Below are 24,943 nucleotides of genomic sequence, written 5' to 3'. Positions count from 1 at the left end.
TTGCCATTCTAACACATCACTTGATAAAACCCAACTGAGATGCTTCATTACCTCGTGCTTTCCTCTCCTCTTCATCTGTGCTCTTCAGAATTTGTGTTGTGTGTGCAACAGGTGATCCATTTCTCAGGAGGTTTTTGACACGGGCAGCTAGTGAATCCCCACTGCTACTGTCATCGCTCTCTCGCATCCCTCCTGCCTTGCTTCTGGCTGCACTATCCTTAGACAACATGCTCTGGAAGCCTCCTGAAACATCTGTGGCACTGCCTAAAGCCTCTGAGGAAGGAGGATTCCTCAGGAGGTTTTTGACACGGGCAGCTAGTGAATCCCCACTGCTACTATCATCGCTCTCTCGCATCCCTCCTACTTTGCTTCTGGCTGCACTACCCTTAGACAACATGCTCTGGAAGTCTCCTGCGACACCAACACTTCCTAGAGGCTCTGAGGAAGAAGGATTCCCCAGAAGGGTTCTGACATAGGCAGCTATTGAATCTCCACTGCTATTATCATCGCGCTCTCGCATGCCTCCTGCCTTGCTTCTGGCTGCACTACCCTTAGACAACATGCTCTGGAAGCCTCCTGCGACACTGGTGACACTGCCTAGAGGCTCTGAGGAAGAAGGATTCCCCAACTCTGAGGTTCTTCCAGTGCTGACTTCACTACTTCCATCACTTTGTTCAAGACCCACAAAACCAGGTTGATTTCTGTCTGTAGTTACACTACTACAACCTTCTGGCTCAGACCTTCCTACAGATTTACCTGTCCTAAACTCTTTGGTCATTTCCTTCATCGTCTCTTCACTATTGTGCAAATTAATATCAAAAGAATTCTCCCATCTTAAATTGCATGTGTTATAATTCAGAGGCTTTATTACCAACCCCTCCTCTTGCATACTTCTCCTGGTCATAGTCTCATCCCATGACGGTATCTTCTGAAACTGAGGGACTCTGTCTTTCACTAACCTGGAATCTTTGGTGCCATCCTCCTTTCTAATCAGCGCTGGGGAAGACTCACCAGTTTCACTAGAAGAGGCAGTGGAAAAGACAGGATCATGCCACCTGCCAGATATATCGTCTGCCTCTGCCAAAAGCTTACATATTTCTTGCAAAACACCAGATGCAATTGAAGAACCACTTTCTTGACCCTTATTCCTCTTACTACCTACACTTGAAGTCTGTGATCCTCTGTCAACTTCCACCTCATTTGTAACTCCAGCCAAAGATCTGGCAGTCCATCTCTGCGGGCTGCTATTCACATCTTTTGACTCATTTTTAGCTAGCAGATCCTGAACACTTTTTGCAACAAGCATGGGACTCTCTCTGTCGGAATGGCAGTCAGGTGAAACAGTCTGCGGCTGCTGGTTTGGTTCAGCTGCTTTGGAGACAGCTGAACATTCTGCCGCCCGTTGCAGGGAAAGCGGAGCAGTGATCTCCAGTTGGTGGCATGACATACTGCACTGACTCACTGGTTTGTCTCCAAAAGATCTTGAGAAGCGGGGAGAGAGTTCACGGGGTGACAGAATATCAGAGCCAACTTCTGAATTCATTGGTATAGACATACTGAGAGTAGAAGTGCCGGAGTTAAAACTTGTTTGCATAATTTCAACTGCTGACAGCAATTTATCTACGAAGAAACAGAAGATTCGTTAAGTTTGGGGCTCCAGAAAACAGCTGCATCAATAAAGACTACTTTTTCTTGTACTACAGGGCTTGTAAAGGAAGGGAAGAATTAAAATATCAAAAAACATTTAGGAAACTGTTTTCAGAATGAGACTTGAACTAAGATTTGCATGAGAATTGTCTACTGAAAGAAATCTCTTAGACCATTTTGGATAAATAGGGAATATCAAAGAAACTACAGATCTTGACTTAAATAACTTGCTTTTAAATAAATGCTTAAACTAGAAATAAATGTTCTTAGATAAAGGACACAGTGGTGCTTGAATATCCAAATGAACACTTGGATTATAAAAGTATCCCTGCAAGAAACAGAAGGGCTGAGGGTATTTCCAAAATATCCTTTTGGAATAAGGCAAAGGACACACTATGGATAAGCTTGCTTCCCACTACTGGTTAGAAAAGTCCAAAAGCAGACAAGATGCACTTACAGAATTTGGATATATAACACCTAATTGTTTCTATTAAAAAAAAAAAAAAAAAAAGCAGCCAAACTTAAGTGCAAATGCTGTTCTTAAATCCATGCTGGCAGGTACACACAACAGTGAAGAGCCAGCTCCCAGGTAGGCCTGCCAACAGTAATTTTATTTGTTTCAAACACAATTTTGTTTCATGGCCCAACTCTGATATATTTTCAAGTACATTAAGTAGTCAGGAGCTCAGCTGAATAATCTCTCTACTGAGGACAGCTCTGCCCCTGTATTGATTGCCAAGTTGTTTCAGTTGCCGAGTCTCCCACCTTGCTTAAAGAAGGAAAAAATAATAAAAGAAAATAAGCCCAACAGGCATAAGAAGAGGTGCATTTAATCACTTCTGGTCAGAAAAACAGGTCAGTGCAGGATTCCTGAAGCCACAGATATTCAAAGGGTTAGACAGGCACTTGTTGGGAAGAGACTTCAGATTTGCTCTTCCCCACTGGGTACAAGATTCAAATGCCAAAACAGAATATGCTCAGGAAAATACGTATTTTAGATAGTTGCAATGCACATTTTCACATTTTAATGACATACTGCATGGGCATGCCACCAAAGAACATCTTAACCCTAACTGAGCACACTCAGTTCTTCATATAGAAATGACTCAACGCTTGTTAAGGTCATATTGATTTTTTTTTTTTTTAATGTTTTGAGATGGATGGATTTATGAACTGATCTGGTCACAGTTATAAAACGTGTATGACTTTTTGTCACACTGAACACACCAATAAGTCTCAGAAAGAAAGAGAAACTGAGACATTTCTCTCACAGAAAGAAAAAGTCTGGTAACATTTCTTTAATCTTCAGATACAACACATTTCCTTCTTAAGAACTCTTACAAAAAGAAAAATAAAGAAAAAAAAGATAAAATGCCACTGCACTGGCTAGAACATGCCACATAGCCATGAGCCCTCAGTGAGAAGGCTTAAAAGCCTTAAAAGGCTCACTTTTCCAATGCCAAACATTTTACATTTGAGATGGAAGAAGATCAACTCATATGAATGAAACAGAGCATCGCATGAGCAGAAACACTCTTGACACTACCAGGTCAAGAGCAACCTCACAGGTGAGTCTGAAGTTCTGTGCACTCTAAGCACAAGGTCTTCCTTGCCCATACCCTGTGGCTGCGGAGCGGCCCTCGTCAGCATGTCAGTGGAGTCCTTCAGCGTTCTAAGCTCTGAAGGGGAAAATTCAACCTCCCTGATGGGTCCTCGGGGTACAAACGGCATCAGTATAGTTCCAGGTGACTGATCAATGCCAAGGTTGCGAAGATAAAGCTGCCAAGAGAAGAAATAAGTAAGACATATGGCACTCTCACAGAATGTCAATGGATTCTGAAGTCGCATTCATTTTCCATGTCATCTTAAATGCAAACAACTTGCTTTAAAACATCTTAAGCCTCCATCGTGTTCAACTCGCGCTAACAGTTCACCCAAAATACTAAAGCAGTCACATATGAGACATCATCTCCAGCTTATTCTAGTCTTTGGACCGTGAGTGACAAGCCTTTTTTCTAGCTAGTATGACTAGGTCTACATAATGGGCACCTCACAAGCCACAGGCAGCCCAGCAGAACAACTGACACATCTTCCAATCTAGTCCTCATTCATTTATGTTTGGCAGCAATTCGGACAGAAGCGGCAAGAACTGTTTCTGCTGGTGATTCCTTGTGCTTGCGCTCACCAACAGTTTTCTTCCTGGGGCTTTCCTGACATTTTCTTCATCACATGTCAAAGATAGCAACTGGCAGTAGCCTGCTACCACCAAACCAGTGCACAGCCCTTTCCACAGGATCCAGAAGCGATGGAAAAGGTCAAAGAAGAAGCCACATATCCTGTTCTTGTGAAAAGAGTCGACTGCTTATAGTCTTTTTACTCAAATGCACGCTCTGTACACTGCATGAGCAACAAGTCTGATACTTCAGAGGAGATTGGTAAACTTCAGCCTCACCTGTCTAAATGATATTTGCCAGCTGGAAGGAGAACACAAATATTTGGTTTAAAAACTTTTTTCCTCCCCAAATGACAGCTGCACAGAAAACATTGTCAGAACTTGAAATTCCAGCTAGGCAGCAGGAAAATTCCTCACTCTTCAGAACAAATTTATTATGGGCTAGTCTTCAAGGCAAATAATTGGGAACCCTTTTATCAGAGTTGGTTAAAAAACATCATGAAACAGCTTTTGTGATGTTGCTGTAGGGAATAGACTCGTACTGGCCAAGGAACACAAGTAGTCTAATATGTAATGGCCCGTCTACTCAGTGGCCTAGCATGCAATGAACAAATTTCAGCAGTACCTCAAAAAACTCCTGGGCTATGAAACCACTTCTAGAAACCACCTATTGCACTGGTTTAAGTCTATAAACCATAGGATACTCAAGAGTACAAATTCTATGTACAACCAAGACTTAGTTTTACTAGTGCAGCTAAAGCAATAACCCCTTCTTAGTAAAGATGGCACAAAATGCATGTCTTTTTCCCTTTTCCATAAGTACAGAACAAATACACACAAGCACTATTTATATATCACATATATATCTATCTATAAAAATCACTATCCAAGTATAACTTCATTAACATTAAACAAAGCAGTTAGTTTAGAGAAGCCAAACAAAAATCATACTCAAAACCTAAAACTCTGCGACATACTAGAGAAAAATGTTATGTGGATGAGACCAACTCTCTCTGTGCAACACCCAGGAGATGGTCGGTTCAGACACACAGAGCATCTTTCCCTGTATTAATATATTTTGAAAGCTGGAGGAGTCTCATGGAGGTAAGAGCCTACCAAAGACTGTTTAAGATCTCCTGTGAAAGTAACTCCTTCCCTTTTCACAGAGCATCTAAGTTTATATACAGACATTATATGAAGAAAAAAAAAAAAAAAAACAAAATTAGCCTTGACTTAATAACCTGTAGGAGCAAGTTAATTTCAACTCATCTATAGTATGTCTTAAACTAGCCAACAAAAGGAAATAAATTACCTTATAGATCTTAGCCAACTCTACTTCCTATTATTTTATTATAAACCTACATATTAACAGCCATATATGTGACCTAATCTCTTTTACCTTGTCAGTGATTTATGAGAGCATAATTCCTCAGAACTAGGGCTGGAGAACATGCCTAATTATAGCCATTTTAAAAAAAAAAAAAAAAAGGAGGTAACAGACAACCTTTACATCTCATGAATTTCATTTAAGATATCCTCCCTACAATATTTATATTTGTTTCAACACGTATTTGCAAAGACAACTGAGAGAAGAGTGCTTCTGAAACACAGTTCCAAAGATCTAATGATTATAGGAGTCATCTTGTGAGAGGAACAGCCACTTACTCAGAAGATAATTACATGTTTATCATTAACATAAATCTGCATTTAATCTTCTCTAACACTCAACAGCTATTAGTATAGTTAACATGGCTGCCACAGTCTGCCCTCCATTCTCACCAACCATCCTAAAATGGGGAATGGAAGAAAGAAATCTGCATTAGCCAAATGAGATATAAAGGAGGAAAGGTATATAGAGGCTTCAAACATCTTTTATGAGCAATATACAAAGAATCAAGAATTTATGCCTTAGATACTGGAACAAAGTGAACAAGCAAAACCAGTATTTATAGAAAAAAAAAGCAATTTGATTTGCCAAGGAGTTCTGTGTTGGTTTTGCTATTATTGCAGATCCGTGGGTGTGTGAAGTTCATCTCTCTTTTCTGCAGCCTAGCATTTCCTTAGTCAGCAGTTGAGTCTCAACCTCATGTTTGGATAATTATAACCTGATCTTTTGAAAGAATCTGGAAGATCAGAAATGGCTTATCAATGCTCTGCTAAAAGAGCACCAATCTTTACATTTTTCTTGTATTCTGTTACCATGATACTATCGTCTATACCTGGAAAAAAACACAAAAAACTTTCCCATATCCAATGCTTGCTTTGCCCATGTTAAATATTACCTAAAAGTTATTTTTTCCACCTCTGTGTTTAAGATAAGCTGAACTAGTATCATGGATGAAATTCACCAGTAGCACAGACCAGTGTAAAACCATTTAATTTAGTCTGTAGTGATGTAGATCTTACCAAAATCTTCTAAAAGAACAATGGGGGGAAAAAAATGGCCTAACTCTGAAATGAGAGTTCAAATTAGAATCTGTTCTGAAGGGTCCTTTAAGATTTTTTTAGGCTTACATAAAAGATGTATTTGCTAATATTTCTAGAAGATGAACTACTGCCTGACAGGCTCCCAACGTGACTGGATATTGGAAGCGAACTATAACCATGCCAGTGTCTCGTTCCTGTGGTACCTTCTGCACTTCTGTCCCTCACTCTATGACAGCCAAGAGTACTCTGATCTCTTCATAACCAAAAGGTAAAAAAAAGAGTTAGAAATTTTTATTAAAAACTAACTTACTGGGATCCTTTCTTCAATATTAAGCTCTTCTTTCTCTGGAGTTTCCAAAGAAGTTGCTCCAATGGGGATGAAGTTGTCATCTTTTGCAGTGGTGAAGTGGTGCCTGGAAACCACTGAAGAGCACCCTGCAGAGCCCAAGCCCCCATGGCTACTTTCTCCAGAACTAACAGGAAGATTCAAACTATCTGGGGAAATATCACTGAAATTGTCCATGCTGACACGGCCAGTAGGAATATTTAGGGTGCGAGACTGATTTTCAAGAGCATCACAATTCTTCCAGTCATCAGTTGGAGAGTTTCTGTCCTCTCTAAGGAGTTGAGCAACTCCTGCACTGGCCATAAAAACATTTGGGTGTGAACTTTGTCCTCTACTACTAACTTCTGAATCTTCATCACTAGATCCAGAAACAATTTCAGCTATAAACTTTTGTATCACAGAGCCTCCTAAGCTATTTTCAGATACTAAAACATTACTTTTTTCTTCTAGAGGCTGCACTGCCTCTGTTGAGTTTGCTGGCGGAGTAACTTCAACCAAGGACATATTGTTACTGCAAACATTTACCGCGTTGTCAGACTGAGATCTAGTAAGAGGGTGGACAAGGAGTAAGTTTTTATTATGAAAATGCAAACTTCCCAGGGAACCTGTCTCTCCTGAGGAAGCAGCAACATAATCTTTGGGATCTCTACCACTTTTTTGTATCGACGAAATATTGTTTGAAGAACTGGCAATTGCGCTGTAGGCTTTCCTTCTAGGAGAAACTCCACCTGGGTCACACGAAATCACTGCATCAGCTGCCTCCTCTGGCTGGCTCATGTTCCAAGCCCCTACCTTCTCCATGAAGCTAAGCGATGGGAGAGACTGAATTCTTCCAGTGTGGGGATATTTCAATTTTAAGGACTCAAAATATTCATTGTTTTCTTTCCGAGCACATTGGAGTGCATGTTGCTTCTCAACAGATACAGGTGTCCTGGTAGACAAGTTCCCTGAAGTTTCTTCATTTAAGCAGGAAGGAGAGGCCTGAATATCTGGTTTGATCACAAGGACACCAAGTTCTTCTGCCTTAACATTTTTCTGTAGAAGTATCCCTGGAGTAGACTGATAGCTTGGATGAGCAAAGTGTACAGAGAATGAGCCATCACCTACAAGATTTAAGGAAGGGGAAATGCCTGTAACTTTATGGCCCCTCTCTATGGAAAAATCTGAAATAGTTAATTCACTCCTGCTCACTCCAGGTTCTACTTCCACTGGGGCATCCTCACTGCATGAAGAAGGAGCTTCCATGTCAGTCACAACTAGTTGTTTAGATGCACAATCACTGGTGCTTGTCACGGTAGGGATAAACTCCCCCTTCTCAAATCTCACTGCAGGAGGTAGTTGTTTCTGCTGGTGATCTAGGAAAGCTCCCCGGAGTTCCTCAGTAGCAGCCGCGAATTTCAAGCTTTCAGAGCCATTTAAATCCACTTCACGTTCCTTCGGCAGTTTGGCTATTTCGGAAGTTTTTGCAGAAAAATCATCTTGTGCATCTGAATTTTTACAATTGTCTTTCCTCAAACCATCAGATAAATTATCAGATAAATCAATCTCAGGAACGTTCTTTGCTTTTTCCAGCTGCTCTAGTTGCCTCATGCACCCTTCTGACTCACTCTCAGCCATTTTTACCTTTTCCTTTTGCACCTCTCTTTCACTTTTTTCTGAATTCTTAGTCAGTGCTGTTTTACAAGAGGAGTTTCCTGAAGATGAGAACTCATCATGCCTCAGCAACCCTTCTTCTTTCTCTGGAAGCTCAAAACCAGTAGCTGGTACAGCGCTGTCACGGAAGAACTGTTTATCTTTCACAGACGTGCTACAGGTCTGCACTGGAAGAGAGGCTTCCATTAGGCTCAGTCTAAATGCCTTGGTTAGCATCACCTGGGAGGTGGAGTTTGCTAAACTGTCACTTGTTGGGGGAATCAATGCCTCCTCATAAGTTACATTTTTACAGTCTTCATTTGCCTCCTTGCTCACAAGTAGCTGTCCAGAAAAAGAGATTTGTTGAGACAAACCACCACTGCATCTGGCATCACAAGGTTCCACAAGTCTGAACGAAAAAGGATGCTGGGACAAAGTAAAGCAGTCGCTGGGTGCATCAGAGGGAGAGTCTGTCAGTGACACAGCTTCACAGGTGTGCAAAGGCTTTGAATGCTCCTCAGACACACCAGAAACATCAGGGACTCCTCTGTAAGAGGCAAGAAAAGTAAGTGAATTTCTGATCATATTTTTTATTTTAACAGCCATATTCTCTGCTTTAATATAAGGGGCAAAAGTAGAATTTCACTCAAACAAATAACTGGGGTTTAGTAACATACACATATATACATCCCCTAAACAGGCCAAAATGAAGAAATGTAAAGAAAGTCCAAACAATATAAAAAAGCCCTTTAAAATAAAGGTTTGAAAATAATACTAGTTTCTACTTAGTATGTCAGTATTTTTCTACCTATTTAGAACTGCAAGTATTTTTTACTAACAGGATGTTTATTATTAAATAAAATACAGGAGTTACTTACATATGGAAATTTGTCTGTGTTGGTTTTTTTTTTTTTAATATAAATCACCTACTTCAGTTTCATTATATCAATTATTTCTTTAAAGGATATAAAATAAGCCAGGTCCCAGATGAAGACAAGTAACAAATTCCTATAACTTCCAATATTTTTATTGTGGATTTTGAAATCATAGTTATTTTATATGAAAATGATCATCAAACCCCAATTATATTACGTCATGCAAGTAGACCACCAGCTCTGGTGCAACTAAGTTCTGATCCACAAAGTGAAGTCACAGTTTATCCCCTTAGGTAACAAATCTGCCTCCTGTCACACAAAAAAAAAAAAAGTACAAGGAAGCCTAAACATCAATGACACTGTAAATATGTGTGTTTATATGCACACTTTCTTTTTTTCCCTCTTCTTTGCACAAAAGGAATCATTTATCACACCTTGAAATGAAGGCTTGGACAAAGACTTCTACTGAAATAGCTATTTCTTTATGTATTCATACTTTATATAAAAATATGTATTTTAAATTACACATAATATATATTACTCCAGTACATACAAACTACAGTATTATTAAATGTATATGTATGAATGTATTTACTACTGTAAATAGAAGTAGTATCTGATTTTTGTGCCCAAAATTTCACGAAGTTTATGTCAGAGTTTAAGAAAGCTAAAAAGATGTCTGAGAGGGTGGAGTTCCTCATTTTCCCATTTTCTTCAGCTACACTAGGATAACAAGTTCAGAAGAGGCTTGTTCTGGTTTTCTCTTGTTCAAACTCTTTTGAAGGCAAAATAAAAAGATTAGTAGAACTCTGACAATGCCTTCTGTCTATTCAAAACAAAGAGTAAACCACACCTTTGTCTTATTTCTGTGACCATAAAACTGTAATTATTTAATTCTCAAATGTAGGACAATTCATGGCCACTCAGGAAAAAAGGTTTGCATTCTGTCATGACACCAGGAAACTTTATCCTACCTTAAGGGAAAAAAATCCATTTCTGATTGCTGGAGAAGCATCTCATCTGACAATCTTTGGCCTTGTGTTGAATACACCAGCAGCGGAAGATGGGGAGAGAATTGACTGTCCTGAATATCTGTTAAAAATAACAATAACACAGTAATAAAAGCTTTCCAGGCAATCCCTCTTTCAACTGCTCTGCCAACTAATACAGCCTTCAAAATTCAAAAACATGCCAACTGCAGTGAAAATGATGTAATCCCATCAATTAAATCCTCTGCTGAAGCATATTCCCTCATATATTAAATTCAGCTTTCTTACCACGTATTGAATTCAGGTTTCTTCTCGTCAATCCCAAAACGTTACATGACACTGACATCCCCAACTTACCCTCTCATCCTTAAACTTCTTTCTGCGCACATCCCTGTCCTTTTCCACTCACTAGTCAGCACCTCCCCGTGTTATTTCTGTGTGGTCTGTACATGTTGGAGAATGTCCACAGGGCTTCTACCCAGATCACCATTTACCTCTTTAAAAACCAAGAATCCCCACTGATGCCTTCTCCAGTCTCCATTTTTCCATAAATTTTGATTATAGCAAAGGCTGCATAGGTTTTTTTCTTTAGTGTTTCAATAATAAATATTTCAATAATAGTAGTAACACTAAAACTATTTAAAAATAAATATTTCCATAATAACAACAAAACTTAGTCATCACAATTATACTAGTACCACTGTCTACTACTGTAGCAGTAAATTTTAATTTCGATCATGTATTTCTTTGTTCTTTGAGGTTGTTGGCACTTCTTTTCCCAGTTCACTGCTTACAAAAACAAACGGAAATGTTTTATACCACAAGAATAAACACAACTATAAGCTGGTATCTGATAAGTGTAAATGATTACATACACGTTTGATGGATGCAAAAAAAATTACTTCCAATACTTTGTTATGTAAGCTTTTTTTTTTTAAAGCAAAAAAGCTATTTGCCATCAAGAGTATGACTTTCAGAACCAGAATTCATATTCATTTAATTTAGGTTCATTAGTTTTCAACCATCTCAGCCAAGCTATACTCTGCAACACTTACAGAAGCATGATCACATCAGATAAGATGACCATTTCATACAAAAAAATCAGATTTACCTTACGTCAGCTTTATCCCGAGGCTTTCTACGGCCTGTATTAGATCAGCCGATGAGTGGTATCCAACCACAAGATGACCTTTCTGCTTCATTTTTAATTTAATATTTCCAATCAACATTTCTTAAATTACTTAGAACACTGTGTAGTAAGAGGACATTTATATGGATAGAAATAATTCTACATGACACAGGCTCAAAATTTGGATGCCCCCTAGTCCCACCTCAGCAGCAGCTAGAAAACTCATAATGTGACTGTGATACAGTTTCAAGGATTCCATCCTATCTGGGCAGCTGTCTCCACCACATGGCCAGCCTAATGTCTCCTAGAGGAAGCCAAATTTATACTTTAGCATCTGTAGTACAGATGGCACAAACACACTGTAGCAACTTAAGTGGGGAGTCTTAGTTTTTCTAGCACCCAGTACCTCCTTGAAGCTAAACTCTCCCTCTTACTTTATTAAAGGCATTGCACTAATCACCACTCCATTTCACTTTCGTCTTAACTATGTGCAATACCAAACATGAATGAAAAGTTTTAAAAGTCACCTGCTTTTTTGGAAGTTTCTAGGAAAAGAAATTATATGTATCTTAAAAAAAACAGGTACAAATAGCTACTCCTGAGCAACTTGACAAGAGGAGGCATTCAGAAGAGGCTCCAACGTAGACTGGTAAGCACCTGTGCAAAGCTGGATGAAAGAATAATGATAACACATGTGGAAGTGTAAAAAAACAGAGAAGAAAACGGCAACATCAGCACAGGGGGAGCAGGAGCCAAGAAAATAAGGAACAAGGTCAGGGATGTCTCATTTATAATACAACACTGCCTCAGGGCTCTGTTATATTACAGGGCACAACGACAATTATGGTCTAATGTACCAGACTGATTAGTACTTATGTGATTTAAATCACAATTAGAATCATGATTTAAAAATCATGGAACAGGAGACTGATCTAATTCACTGTAATCTCCTTAGCATTTATTTAAAATGTACTTTACAGAAAACAAAGAGGTTTGTTTTCAGTAGCTTATACTGACTTAGAACCAAATAGAGCTTGCACATTAGATTCCTTATTCCCAACCACTAACTGGGAGTAGACAGTATTTACAGTGCATTTATTCTGTTTAGTGTGCATTCACTCAAATTTTTTGTCATTATACTTGAAAATACTGAGTAGATTCACTATAGTTAGCTTGGATACAGAACTGCATTAAAGATGCAAAAACGTATTTTGAGAAACATCAAGCAAGTTGGAATCTAAACTATCTCAGTTGTGTTAGATGTACTTTTTATCCTCCCAAATCTTGTTTTACATTTAAAATTATATTAGTGAATAAAGGCAATAGTAATTGCAGTTATCAAATTAGACTTGTCATCTCACATCATGATACACTTCAAGTTTTCAGAACTGGCATCTCATTTTTATTCATACAATATTAGAGGAAAATAAGCTTTCCTGATTTTCAGCTTAACTTCTTCACTTTGAATGAAAATGTGTTTTCAAGCTAAACTGAAAATCAGGAGTCGTTAAAGAAAAAGCTTTTCTGCACAATAAAGACTGGGTGCTGTCTTTGTAAATGAAGAAATAAAAAAGACTGACAGAGAGAACCAAAAATAATTGGAAAAAAAAAAAAAAAGCTGTCAAACGCTGTCAAAAACAGATCTTGCCAAACAATTTTTTAATGTAACTACGCATGTATTGATAAAATAAATGTGCATATATGCATATACACACACACCCCCCCCAGAAGTCACAACATTTGGCTGATAAATCAATGTTTTAAAGATATATCAACAAAAATTTAAGTACCACTCAACGTTTGTATTAAGAAAAGTCAACCCAGCACTTACAACAGATGAAAAATGATTTAGCATTCTCCAAGCAGAATTATAAACAGGAAATCCTCACTGCATGGGTACACATCTAGGCAGCCCCTGTAAGAGCCATTCTTGTCCCTGCCCTATTGGAAACTTCAGAAATAAGGATTTTACAGCCAAGTTCTTACAGTGAAGGCACATGGATGAGGCAGATTATTTGCCAAGCAAGAACTATCTCCCTGCACAGACCACTGATACGGGGCAGTTTGAGTCCCCTGGCATCACAGCATGGCAAAAGATACAAGTTTTAGTGCAACTGAAGTCCAGTCACACGCTGAGGGGAATAAAGCAGCCCAGCAAACCTAACAGAGTCAAGGGCTACCTCAGAAAGCAACAATTCGGATGAGGACTTGGGGTCATGACAAACAAACCACTGATAGGCCAGTGCAATACTGCATCCCAAATGGCAAGCAAATTTTTCATACATATAAGAAGAAGAATAGTGAATTAGCAGTAAGTAGGACTAGCCTTTCCAACCTTGTACTGAAACTACTATTGAAATGGTATCTGATGACCATAACTCTGTATCTGCAAACATCGCAGGAGGATCAGAGAAAAGATTGAAGAAACATGCCTCATCTCAAGAGCCTCCTGGAACTAAATCTGTGTAATATAATCAAAGAGAAGATTAAGGGTGACTTGATTACATTTGTATGTACGTATGCAAGAACAGAAATTTGGTCATTAACAGCATTTCAGTTTAGATAATATATAACAAGAATCCAATGTAAAACACTGAAGCTATGCAAGCCTAGGTGACATTTCTGAGTGCGCTGATACGATACAACAACATAGCTGGCTCTCTACAAAACGTGCAAGGCAGTTTAGATAGATCATTAATGGCTTCAACAGTTATTTGAACAGCACAAATAAATCTCTTCCCTCCCTCCTCAGCCTCTTAGATGTAGTCCTGAACAAAAGCCTCCGCATTCTCCGTCTCCGCTTGAAGCGGTAAGACTACACCTCAGCAAGAAGGGACAGCCCCAATCTCTCCACCCCAGCCCAGAGATGTTTTTCCCTCTCCTTTTGTTGCACAGGCAAGGGACTCTGATCCAGCTGAAGCGTAACCATCTCCGTTTCCAACCAGTCTGAACAGCAAGCTGATCTGATTGCACCGATTCACATAGTGGGTTTAGCAGAGGGGATACATCAGAACAAGGAAAAGCCAGACTCCTGCTTTTCAGTAGCAGTTTAGCTGACTAAATACACTGTGAAACTGTACCTTCAGCCTAGCCTCCATTTCAGGCAATCTTGCTCCCCTGACTTCTCCAAAGAGCGTTCTGGTTTTGCCATGTAGCAGAAATCTGACAGTACCCGACCCTCCCCAGAGGTTTCCAGTCAGAAGAACTGTGGTGGTGATCACTGACTTGAAGCAAATGACTGACAAGGCCAGGAAAGAAGAGTGAGACAAAAAAGGGAACAGAAAAAAAAAAAAAAAAGGAGGAAAGACAATAGTCAAGATTCACTGCAGCCACATCCTCGGTAGAACACCTCTCTTCCAGCTTGCCCCCCGCAGCACCTGCAGAGATGACCTGTAAAAGCACCCTTATGGAGTTCAATAGATGACATTTAACTGGGAATACAAAACTGATTTTTTTATATATATATATAAAATATAACTTCAGCCATGTCACCTGTTCTACCTCCTCCAGTTTTTTTTTGAATCTTACAGCGCATGAACTCTGATGTTTTCAGTAACTTATTTTCTTCAGGAGGCAGAAAGATCATCACTATCATATTTCGGATGCTTACGATGATTTAGGGGCTCATTATGCTCAGACATAACCTAGGTTTTGCAGGCAGAGAAGCAGGTGCTCGAGGCTTAAAGCAGCAAGTGACGTCAGTACAACACTCTTCGAGCATCTTGTGTCAAAACAGTAATTCTTCCCGCTGTCGCTCTGAAGGTCAAAAGCTTCCTCACAGTTGAATTCACTGAACAAGCAAAGCTGGGCATGCTACTTTATCTTACAGCCTGCTGACAATTCTGAATGCCAGAGTCAAATTACCATTTGTGGAGATAAAAAAGGAAGGCAAAACAAAAACAAAACCTTCTTGGCTTTGTCAATCTGTTCCACAATGTAGCAGGAGCAATTTCAATACAACTGTCATTGTGATTTCCCCCCCTCCCTAAATGAAATTCAAAACACTTTTTGAAGAGAAGGAATAAATTAGTATTATAGCTTATGTTTCTCCCTTCCCTCTCACCTTTTCTCCCATATCTGGAAATTTTAGTGCATATACAAAAAGGCTGTAGCTACTGGCACACTTGCTAGAGAGCAACAAATAAAATATCAACAGGATACAGAATTCTTACATCTTTGTATCATACTAAAAAGCCTTATGCTTTCTCTTTAATTCCAGTTGCATTTAAAACGCAAACCTTGACAAATAACAGGAAATTTTTCTTGATGAAAGGGATTCCAGTTTTGCAAACCATAATAATGTGGACAAAATGCTATAAAATATACTAAATACAGCAATCCTATACAGAGGATGTAGGCAAAACCAAAGCATGCCCAACCTGCCATGTCCTTCCACTTTTTGGTATGTCTTAAACCTGAATTTCCTACATGGCAAAACATAAAAAATGGGGTTTTATTCAATATTAACCAATTCTAGCCAGATAGGAGCTCACTGTGATGCACACATGGCTTTTAATTACAAAGCTGTCTGTAGGCCCAAACATGAGAGAGCCAAGAGTGCTTTTTATTTCATAAAGGAGAAAACCTCTTCAAAAACATCTCAGAAATAGTTTCAAATCCACAGCAGCCAGCAATTAATTCAGCCATACCATGCTTGTCAGCCTGTGTTCTTATGCTAGAATACAGAACTTCACTTAATCTTCCTAACATGAAAAGAAAAAAAAAAAAAAAAAAAAAGAAAAGGCTTAGGGCAGCAAGGGACTGGGCTTAGTGTCCAGTGTAGACTCAAAGCAGTCTATTAACTCTGTATTGGAAAATATTTGGGATTTCCAGTACATTATCCAAAGTTTCTAAGAAACAAGAAAAAGTGCTGGTCTTTCCTTTAATGCTTCCGTATCACCCACAGGATTTTAAAAGTTTCTTCAGCAGAAGTGTTACTTCTACCAAAGCTAATCTTGTCCCAGATTCTGCCTTTACAGATAGAAGTCATCTCCTGTCTTGTTTTCCTTCACAGAAATCCATGTATATTCACCACCATATACAAGAGAATCCCTGAATGAGTAAAACATGAGGTTCAAGCAGAGAAATGGCAATTTTTTGAACCAGATAATCCAAGTTACCAATCCCAAATTCAATCTTTGAAGAAAGCCTAACAGGAGACACAAGGAATAGTTGTAGCCATCAGTGCAAGACCTACAGTGGAAGGCACTGAGCCTTGGCCCTCAGAGGGGTTCCTTATGAAACGGAACCTCTGGATCCAGATCCACCAGAAACGTTCTCTCTCCCCTTACAGACTCTTTCACAAAGGATGGATCAAAGCATTATCAAAATAACCACAAAAACTGATGAAAAGGAGTAAGAGCTGCACATTGTAGTAACAGCCAAACTCATAAAACCCTGAGGAGTTGTCATGAATGTCTCCCAGGTTATTCCCAAGGCAATTTCAACTCCATCCCCTTAAGCAGTTGCTTAACTTCAGAACAAAAAAAAACCCAAAAAGCAACCTACATACAAGTAAGATTACACAAGCAGGTACAGGAATGATAAACTGCAAGTTGAACTGGAAGCAACACAGGTTTATTTTAAAGTATCACAAGCAATCATGTTATTTGCCTGCAATGATTTTGTTTGTTTGTGAAATAATCTAGCCTAATGGTGAAGTGAAAGCAGCTTTTGAAGCATCTTTATTCAGCAATTTCAGTTACGTCCTGGAAAAGTGAGTCACAAATATAATAACCTAATGGGTGGGGTAACACTTGATTTTGCAGAGTGATCCTCTAAGGGATATCAATACAAAAAAGAAACACTTTGGGCTTAGTAACAGCATTGTTAAGTTACGTGTTTCCAAGGAAGTATCTGCAAATATATACATAAAAGGAGTCTAGGTGCCATGTGATAAAAGTAAAGAAAGAAAAACAAGTGTTATCAGGAGGTAAGAAGTTAACAGATGATATAACAGTAAGTTACAGTATACATACACAAAGGTTTGGGCAGGAAAAGTTCACAATTCAATTGGAATTGACAGAGGTAACTTTGAAAGCCAAAGTTAACATACAGTGCATGACTGAATCTGATGTCAGAACTAGCTTTTAAGAGTTTAAAAAAAAAAAGAAATCTATGCCTAAATGCAACAACTGCTAATTTAAGAGTGGAATCAGTGAATAACAGTCACGTCTGGGGGTCTGGTGAACAGTTGTTTAGCACAGTAGCTTGCATGTGTAAGGAAGCAGAAATGCAATAAATGGAAATAACGCAACTGCAGTAAGGCAAGTAAGGGAAGTGTTCTAGCCTGGGTAACTAAAAGAGCTATTGATAACATTTTGGCTAGTTTTGTCTTCCACAGATAGCACAGAAGAGAAAGTAAACCACTTCAGCCATGAGTATTATTAACTATGCATTGCTTAGTTCTGCTTTTGCTGATTTTGGCGCTGTTAAATGTGCATGTACAAAAAGAGAAAGAATTCTTTAGAGATTAACTGCCACAGCTGAAGCTTGAAGTTAAAAAGCAAGAGGAAAATACGAGCAAATAAAGGTAATAAAGAAAAATGGATCTGATAAAAGTTGGCTTTATTTCCAAGAGAAACAGATTTATCTTGTTGGGTGCAGATGTGTTTCCTATGATTAACAGCAATGAGTGAAAAAAGTGGGCATCTCCATTTGCACCATTTTTGAGGATTATTAGAAATTATTACAAAGAATCAGTAATATGATTTGTGTCTTAAAATGCAGAGAATAACGCTGGGTTATAAAGAGAAGTTTTCTTTTTCAAAGATGTACTACTACCAGCAGACTAAAAATGATACCACCAGAACTGACCAGAACACTCTGAGTCCACAGGGATGAAAAGGAATGTAACCAAGGTGAACAGGTGAAATATTAAGTCTTGGAACTTCTCAAACCAATCTTCAGCTAAGCTGTGATGATTAGATGTGAAAAGAAGCAATAGAAACGCTTAGCTTTTCTAAAGTAGAGGTGTTAGAACTGGAAAGTATTACTGGCAGGAATATAAATTGCACTGAAATGCAAGTGGTAGAAATAAAGACTACTAATAGAATATTAAACACTATAAGTAGTGGTTTATTGTCACAAAAATATAAATAAACCGAACAGTCATAGGGCAGGGGGAGAGGGAGCAGAGAAAACCAAAACCCAAGTGCCTAGATTGGTGTAAATTCCAGGCACGAAACAGAATACAACCATGTCATTAGGAGAAATAAAAACCAGCATATTTTATGTCAAAAATAAAGATGACTGCCAAATAATAGATGCACAATCCCCACTAGCATTACCAAAAATAATCCATCAGTCGCTTTGGATACCTAAAGTGAGAGCTTGATGCATCACTAATGGTGTATTAATAGAGCTAAAAACATGTTATGAAAAATAGTTAGAACAAATTCATCTGTCCTACATGAATACAGCCTGAAGAATGCTGGCCTTGAATGCAGCAACAACTCCCTGCAATTAGCAGTTAATGTTTCTCTCACCTTTGAGACTGGAAATGGCTGCATGCACATTCTTTCCCTGTACTCAGCCTGGTGGGAATCACATCAGAAAACTGAACCCCATGTGGAAAAAACAGTAACGTCCTTCCTGTATATATCCAGGCTGAAACATATACAGTGTCCACCCCTATCATGCATCAGATATTGTATCAGAATTACATATTCTGATATTATATATCAGAATTATATAACGTGGAAGAGTGCTACACTGGGATTGGTACGGCTGGAACAAAGTTACTGGTGAATCACAATAAATAGAACAAGGAGTTAAAGTACAAGGAAACATCAAGTCAGAAAACTCTGTATTATGTTAGAAAACCAACCACTATTACACTTAAGTGATGAAGAAACCCTAACTATTCACCATCGGTGTATTATTCTTAAAGGATGCTCACAGCTGTATTACAATTAGCTTTTTAACACCCCACAGGTTGGGGTTTTTTGCATTTCAAATTGCATTGTCAATGATAAAATTTGTAATAGACCACACACAGATCTTCACTTCTTAGCGCTATGATTAACACCACTGAAGATAACACAGCAATTGAAAAAACATCCTGAGGCCCAGATGATCAATATCCACATTCATGTGGTACATGTCAATACGGGTATTGTCCAAACCCGGAGAAAAATGTAAGGACGTGTAACAAAGATATTAATATTGATGTGACTGAATTAAGAATGTGTGTATAAACTTGTGTTTAAGCACCAGAACACTCATCAGCAGAAGGTCCTGTGCTCTGACAACGGGAGGATGACAACAAGATTGCTGCATTTCACATACACAGCTCCTCCTTCTGTTAGCCCAACAGCACAGCCGGCTACCGCAAAGCACCACCCCAGGACCTGATCACCAGTATAGATAGGCTGTGGTGTTACAGGCAAGCTACACCACTTGGAGGGGGGGAAACAAAAAAAAAACAAACAAAAAAAACCCACAAAAAAGAGTTGGTGCTTGTGAGTGCAACAGGGAAAGTAGGTAAACATCAACTTACTTAAGACATTTTGTAAATAATCACCACCTTCCCCTTTCATGTAGCCTTTGTTACGCTAACTTCCACATAAGTAATTCCCTTTATCTGGATAGTTTGGGTTAAATCTTGCAGTAGTACAGTACTTCTAGCTATAATTTCTAAGTTTTTCCTCTTATCTGAAAAGGAATACATATACTGATTAAAGAACACTAACACTTATACCTTTGTAAAGGGCTATTGAAAACCTCTTTTTCAATACCTTGAGAAAGGTATTCAATACCTTGAATACCTTGAAAACTGTATTTGAAGATTACTTTGTCTATAAAGAAATCCTATAAAAAGCAGTGAAACACAGAAGCAGTACACAGTAGTTTGAATACATGAGAAAAGGGGTGCAAGCTCTTATCAAATAGTTTTTTATGTTATCAATGCAACTGTATCTCCTTTACTATTAAAAATATTTTTGACTAAGAAATTAATACAGATTTTAAGGACACAGAGAACTATCACCTCACCTAGAGAGCACCCTACTTACTATTAATTCTGAAGGAACACAAGCTAATCGGTTTCCCTGTTAAAAGATGCAGGGCAGGTACACAAGCCCTCTATCTCATTTTGAAGATGGGCTTTGACAATAAAATGACACAGAACATATTTTGTAGACACCAGTTCTCACTAAAAGAAGTCAAATCCAGGTTAGGGATTACACAGAATCAGAATCATCTAGGTTGGAAAGGACCTTGAAGATCATCTAGTCCAACCGTTAACCTAGCACTGACAGTTCCCAACTACACCATGTCCCTCAGCACTATGTCGACCCGACTCTTAAACCCCTCCAGGGATGGGGACTCCCCCTCTGCCCTGGGCAGCCCATTCCAACACCCAACAACCCCTTCTGCAAAGAAATCCTTCCTAAGAGCCAGTCTGACCCTGCCCTGGCGCAGCTTGAGGCCATTCCCTCTTGGCCTGCCGCTGGTTCCTTGGCTCAAGAGACTCATCCCCCCTCTCTGCACCCTCCTTTCAGGGAGTTGTAGGGGGCCATGAGGTCTCCCCTCAGCCTCCTCTTCTCCAGACTAAACCCCCCCAGTTCCCTCAGCCGCTCCCCATCACACCTGTGCTCCAGACCCTGCACCAGCTCCGTTGCCCTTCTCTGGACACGCTCGAGTCATTCAATGGCCTTTTTGGAGTGAGGGGCCCAAAACTGAACCCAGGGATCGAGGGGCGGCCTCACCAGTGCCGAGCACAGGGGTAAGATCCCTTCCCTGTCCCTGCTGGCCACGCTAGTGCTGATACAATCCAGGAATTGATTTAAAAAGAAAAGTAAAGCAGTTAAACAAAAGGCAGCTTTGAACATACCCAGCAGTAAGCCATGTGCTCTGTCTCCACGAGACTGCCTTCTAGATGCTTCTGCTGAAGGCAACACTCCTTCCTCCAGTGTAGGGAACTCTGTCAGGTCATTTCTGTCACAAGTCAGGCCAAGCTTAGTCTCTGAGGCAGCAGTTAAATGGCTGGCATCCACTTCTGGTGGAAGTTGATACCATGAGTCAATTCCCTAAGAAAAGGTAAGGAAGGAAAAAAAAAAAGTGCTCAAGCATCAAGAAAGTTTTATAAGCCATGTTTACAAAGGAAATAAGGACTAAGTTGTGAAACAATGGAATTATTGCTTCTAAATTGTATATCCTATACAAATACTCAGTTTTTAATGTAGATGAATTACGATGCTCTATGAACTGCTGAAGTCCACAAATCAGTTGTCCCTACTGCCTAAGTTGTCACCGCTTACTATCTGATGACCAGCCTTCCACCACTTGACTGAAACTGAGCTCCATCTCCAAATCCTGGAGATATCCACCCCAGAAGACTTTTTCCAAACAGAATGAAATTTGTCACTTAGAAAAATCTTGTTAAGGACAAACGCTTTAGTAGGATGCTGGGCCAACCCAGTTCCTGACACTGCATAGTAAAGATGGTTTGCATTGTACAACTGCAGAGCAACAAGCAGAACAGTTTGATTTGTCTTTAAAGAAAGTTTCTAGTTACATAAATTCTGAGTTCACACAGATAATGCCTGAGAATCTTAGCCAACTCTTTGGTATATTTTAAGAAAAAGACTTTCAGATCATGTTCAAATGAAAAGAAGCATCTTTAGTTCACACAGTTCATTAAACAATTTGCATTGGGATTACTGGGGGAGTAATTAAACAGATAAATTTTAATTATGGAAAAGGCACAGACCAGTCTTGAGTGCAGAGAATTAAGAATATCAATCATTTATATGGCAAACCATTATCAGCAGCATATATAACCTATAATTACATATACATTAATATAAGCAAGAAAGCATCCCGGTGAATTGGCAGAAGTACAGTACAAACCCTACTTAATACTGCAAGCTCTTCTAGATTTTGAAATATTACTAAGGTATTAAAAGCTACTTTTCACATCAGAATTTTGCTATGTGAACTATAATTTTTGCACAAGATTCTTATAATCATTTGGAAATAAAATATTTGATCAACTCAATCTTATCAAAACACCTGTGATCTTATGCAATTCTCAGAGTAAATATTTAGCAGCATATCCATCAGTTAGAACTACTATGACTGTACCATGATGTCAGTACAGTTTGTCTTAATCACATATGGAACACGTCATTAAAACCAAGGTCTAAAAGTAGTCAGATTTCACGTGAACTGAAGCATGGTTCTGTGCTAACATGTAAATCGGCTATTTTGAGGTAGACAGATCTGACAATTTAAGAGGCAGACAGATCTGACAGTCTAAGAGGCAGCAGCAGGACCAGGATTATAGCAAATTAGAAACTGAATACAGATCAAAGATACTGTTGCAAAGAAGAAAACATTACACTGGAAAATATAACAGGTTTCTAACAAGAAAACAGAAAGGCAGCGAAAAATAAATAAATAAAACCACGCTGAACTACTGGGGATTCAGTTTTGAATGATAAATATCAAAAAGCTTTGTAGCACTTGGATCAAGACTAGACTATATGACCTGTCAGAGTTCACAACAGTCCTATTTTTCTGCAGTTCCAGGATACAGAAACGCATACCTTTACAGGGCAAGGATGGTGGAGGTTTAAATTATACAGATAAAGCACTTCATATTATTTGCAATCGCATAATTAACCTTCAACCACAAGCAAAACAAAGCACAGTAGAAATACCCAGTTAATGGCAGTTTTCTGACGTATCGCTTCTCCTAGGGAGATCCCGCTGGTCACCGACGCCTGCGTTTCGCTACTGCTGCGGCTTAAGGATTCCTCCTTCCAGCCATGACGTGGTGGAGTTGTTGCAATAGGCTAAAAGAAACAATATGTGTTTTAAAAAAAGAAAATAATGTCTTGATATTTCAACATGTGTGTATATTTAAGTAACAGACAATGAAATATATAAAATACTCCAGCCACCCCCAACGCCGAAAGTTGGGCATCTACCTCAACATACTTAGGCAGTGACCTAAATTCCATTCAGTGACCCAAACGTAACTAAAAGAGGCAGGGTTTTTTTGTCACTTTAGATCCCAAAAAACAGTGAGCGTGATTTTCTGCACATTAGCCAATCATTTGTGAGGGCCAGAAATTTATTTCTCATTTCCAACCCATGTACATACAGCTCCAAGTAAATCACAAAATACCAAAAAGACTCATCACCTTGATCAAAGTCAGGCATCTGGTTTATTAACAGTGGTTGCTGGATCTTTTAATAGTAATTTTTTTGTTTATTTTTTTGCACTTATTATTTTACTAAAAACAGAAGGTTTTTATTTATCAATGTTGTAAACTAAATTTTAAAAGCCGTCTCATGTATGTAACTTAAAGAAAGTCTAGGTTGATTTCTATATTATAATTTAGCAATACCTGACATACTTTGAGGGCATGACTTGAAGATAAATTGGACTTCTGCCTAGAAAAGCAGCTGTAACATTTTTTTCCCACGAGGTAACAGAGGAAGCTGTTCTGAAGTCAGAATGAAATTTCTGTTCTATAATATCCCATGCCTGAGGTCACAGAGACTCTAACAGCTTTCCCCAGACAAGACAGACAGCCAGGTTCAAACATAATGGTATATAATTGTGAAAATAGACATTTCTGGAACACCAAGGTTCAGCCCAAACAAAAGTGTTCCAGGAAAGTAGTTTAAAAAAAAAAACCAAAAACCTGGAGACTAGCACTGGAGAATATCAGGTAGTATTATTAATGCAGCAATTTAACATGAAGCCTTAGCCAGAAGAAAGACTTGTAGCTCCCCCACCTCTTTAATACCCCTCCATGCCCTCATCGTCTTCCTCATGTCAACTCTAGTTCAAATTTAACCCACTAATAATAATATTTTAAAAAGCCAGGCTAGCCTTGGAGGTATATTTTTCAGTGGCCATGGCAGCAAATGGGGGTATGTGACGGAAGCAGGGGCAGGAGGAAGCTCCCTGCGACGTCCTCCTGTACTGTGAATTCTGTATCTGCTGTCTGGTGGTATCTGCCTGCCATGAGAAATACAACTGCCCATCACGTGGGCAAGCGACGCGTGAAGGGCAGGAGTAAAAGGTCACAGACTGAGAAAAGGAGAGGGTCAGTGAGAAAGAAGCAAATGATTTCCCAGAAGCTTGTCTTCTACATGAATAACTGTAATACTGTTGGATGTGTGCCTTCAGTTATGAAGTCCTCCAGGGACAACTACCTTTTTTTTTAAATAGATTTTCTGATAAATCAGTCTAACATTCATTTAGAAACTTCCATTCAGTAGCACAGATCTACCTTGATGGACTGAGCATACCATTTGCAACCTTTATCACAAAAAAAAAAAAAAAAAACAACCACCTCAAGCCATGAGAGTTTTCATGACAATATTAATTACATTCTAAAAAAAAAAAAAAGAGATCGGACACAAACTTAGAGAAAAGTCCAGAATACAGACCTGTTTCAATGTAAAAGAAACACGCAAAATTCCACATTTGAGATCGGTTTCTTTAAATGTGAATATTACTTACTACATTAGCTAAGTTGACACATGAATTCTGTTTCATTCTTCTTATGCCCTAAAAAGCTGGAAAGATGTGAATAAAAGCTTGGTATTTTTTTTAATTTATTGTAAGACTGCTAGTCCATATTGGAACTTCAGAAAGGTGAGTTCACTCTTGACTATTTATGGCACCTCAGTCGAATGTGATTCTTCTACAAAATATAACAACATCTTCAAACCATCTACAAAAATATAAATTACAGCCAT

General features: G+C 38.8%; 1 protein-coding gene across 3 annotated transcripts in view; it reads right to left on the bottom strand.

Annotated features, from left to right (window-relative positions):
• ALMS1 (ALMS1 centrosome and basal body associated protein) overlaps positions 1-24,943 on the bottom strand; it is a 74,759-nt gene that overhangs the window by 38,718 nt on the left and 11,098 nt on the right. For 2 of the 3 annotated variants that reach the window (XM_074865415.1, XM_074865417.1), the window contains exons 2-7: positions 22,885-23,019; positions 21,054-21,249; positions 10,075-10,192; positions 6,558-8,772; positions 3,267-3,426; positions 52-1,620 (exon numbers count right to left, since the gene is read on the bottom strand). In XM_074865415.1, coding sequence (XP_074721516.1) covers positions 52-1,620; positions 3,267-3,426; positions 6,558-8,772; positions 10,075-10,192; positions 21,054-21,249; positions 22,885-23,019 — 4,393 coding nt within the window. Of the gene's footprint in view, positions 1-51; positions 1,621-3,266; positions 3,427-6,557; positions 8,773-10,074; positions 10,193-19,718; positions 19,790-21,053; positions 21,250-22,884; positions 23,020-24,943 lie in introns of those variants that run through there. The other variant, XM_074865418.1, reaches the window with a different exon arrangement.

Source organism: Strix uralensis, chromosome 4 (assembly GCF_047716275.1).
Source record: "Strix uralensis isolate ZFMK-TIS-50842 chromosome 4, bStrUra1, whole genome shotgun sequence".
In the NCBI taxonomy this organism is placed as follows: domain Eukaryota; kingdom Metazoa; phylum Chordata; class Aves; order Strigiformes; family Strigidae; genus Strix; species Strix uralensis.
This window is presented reverse-complemented; position numbering and strand designations above follow the sequence as displayed.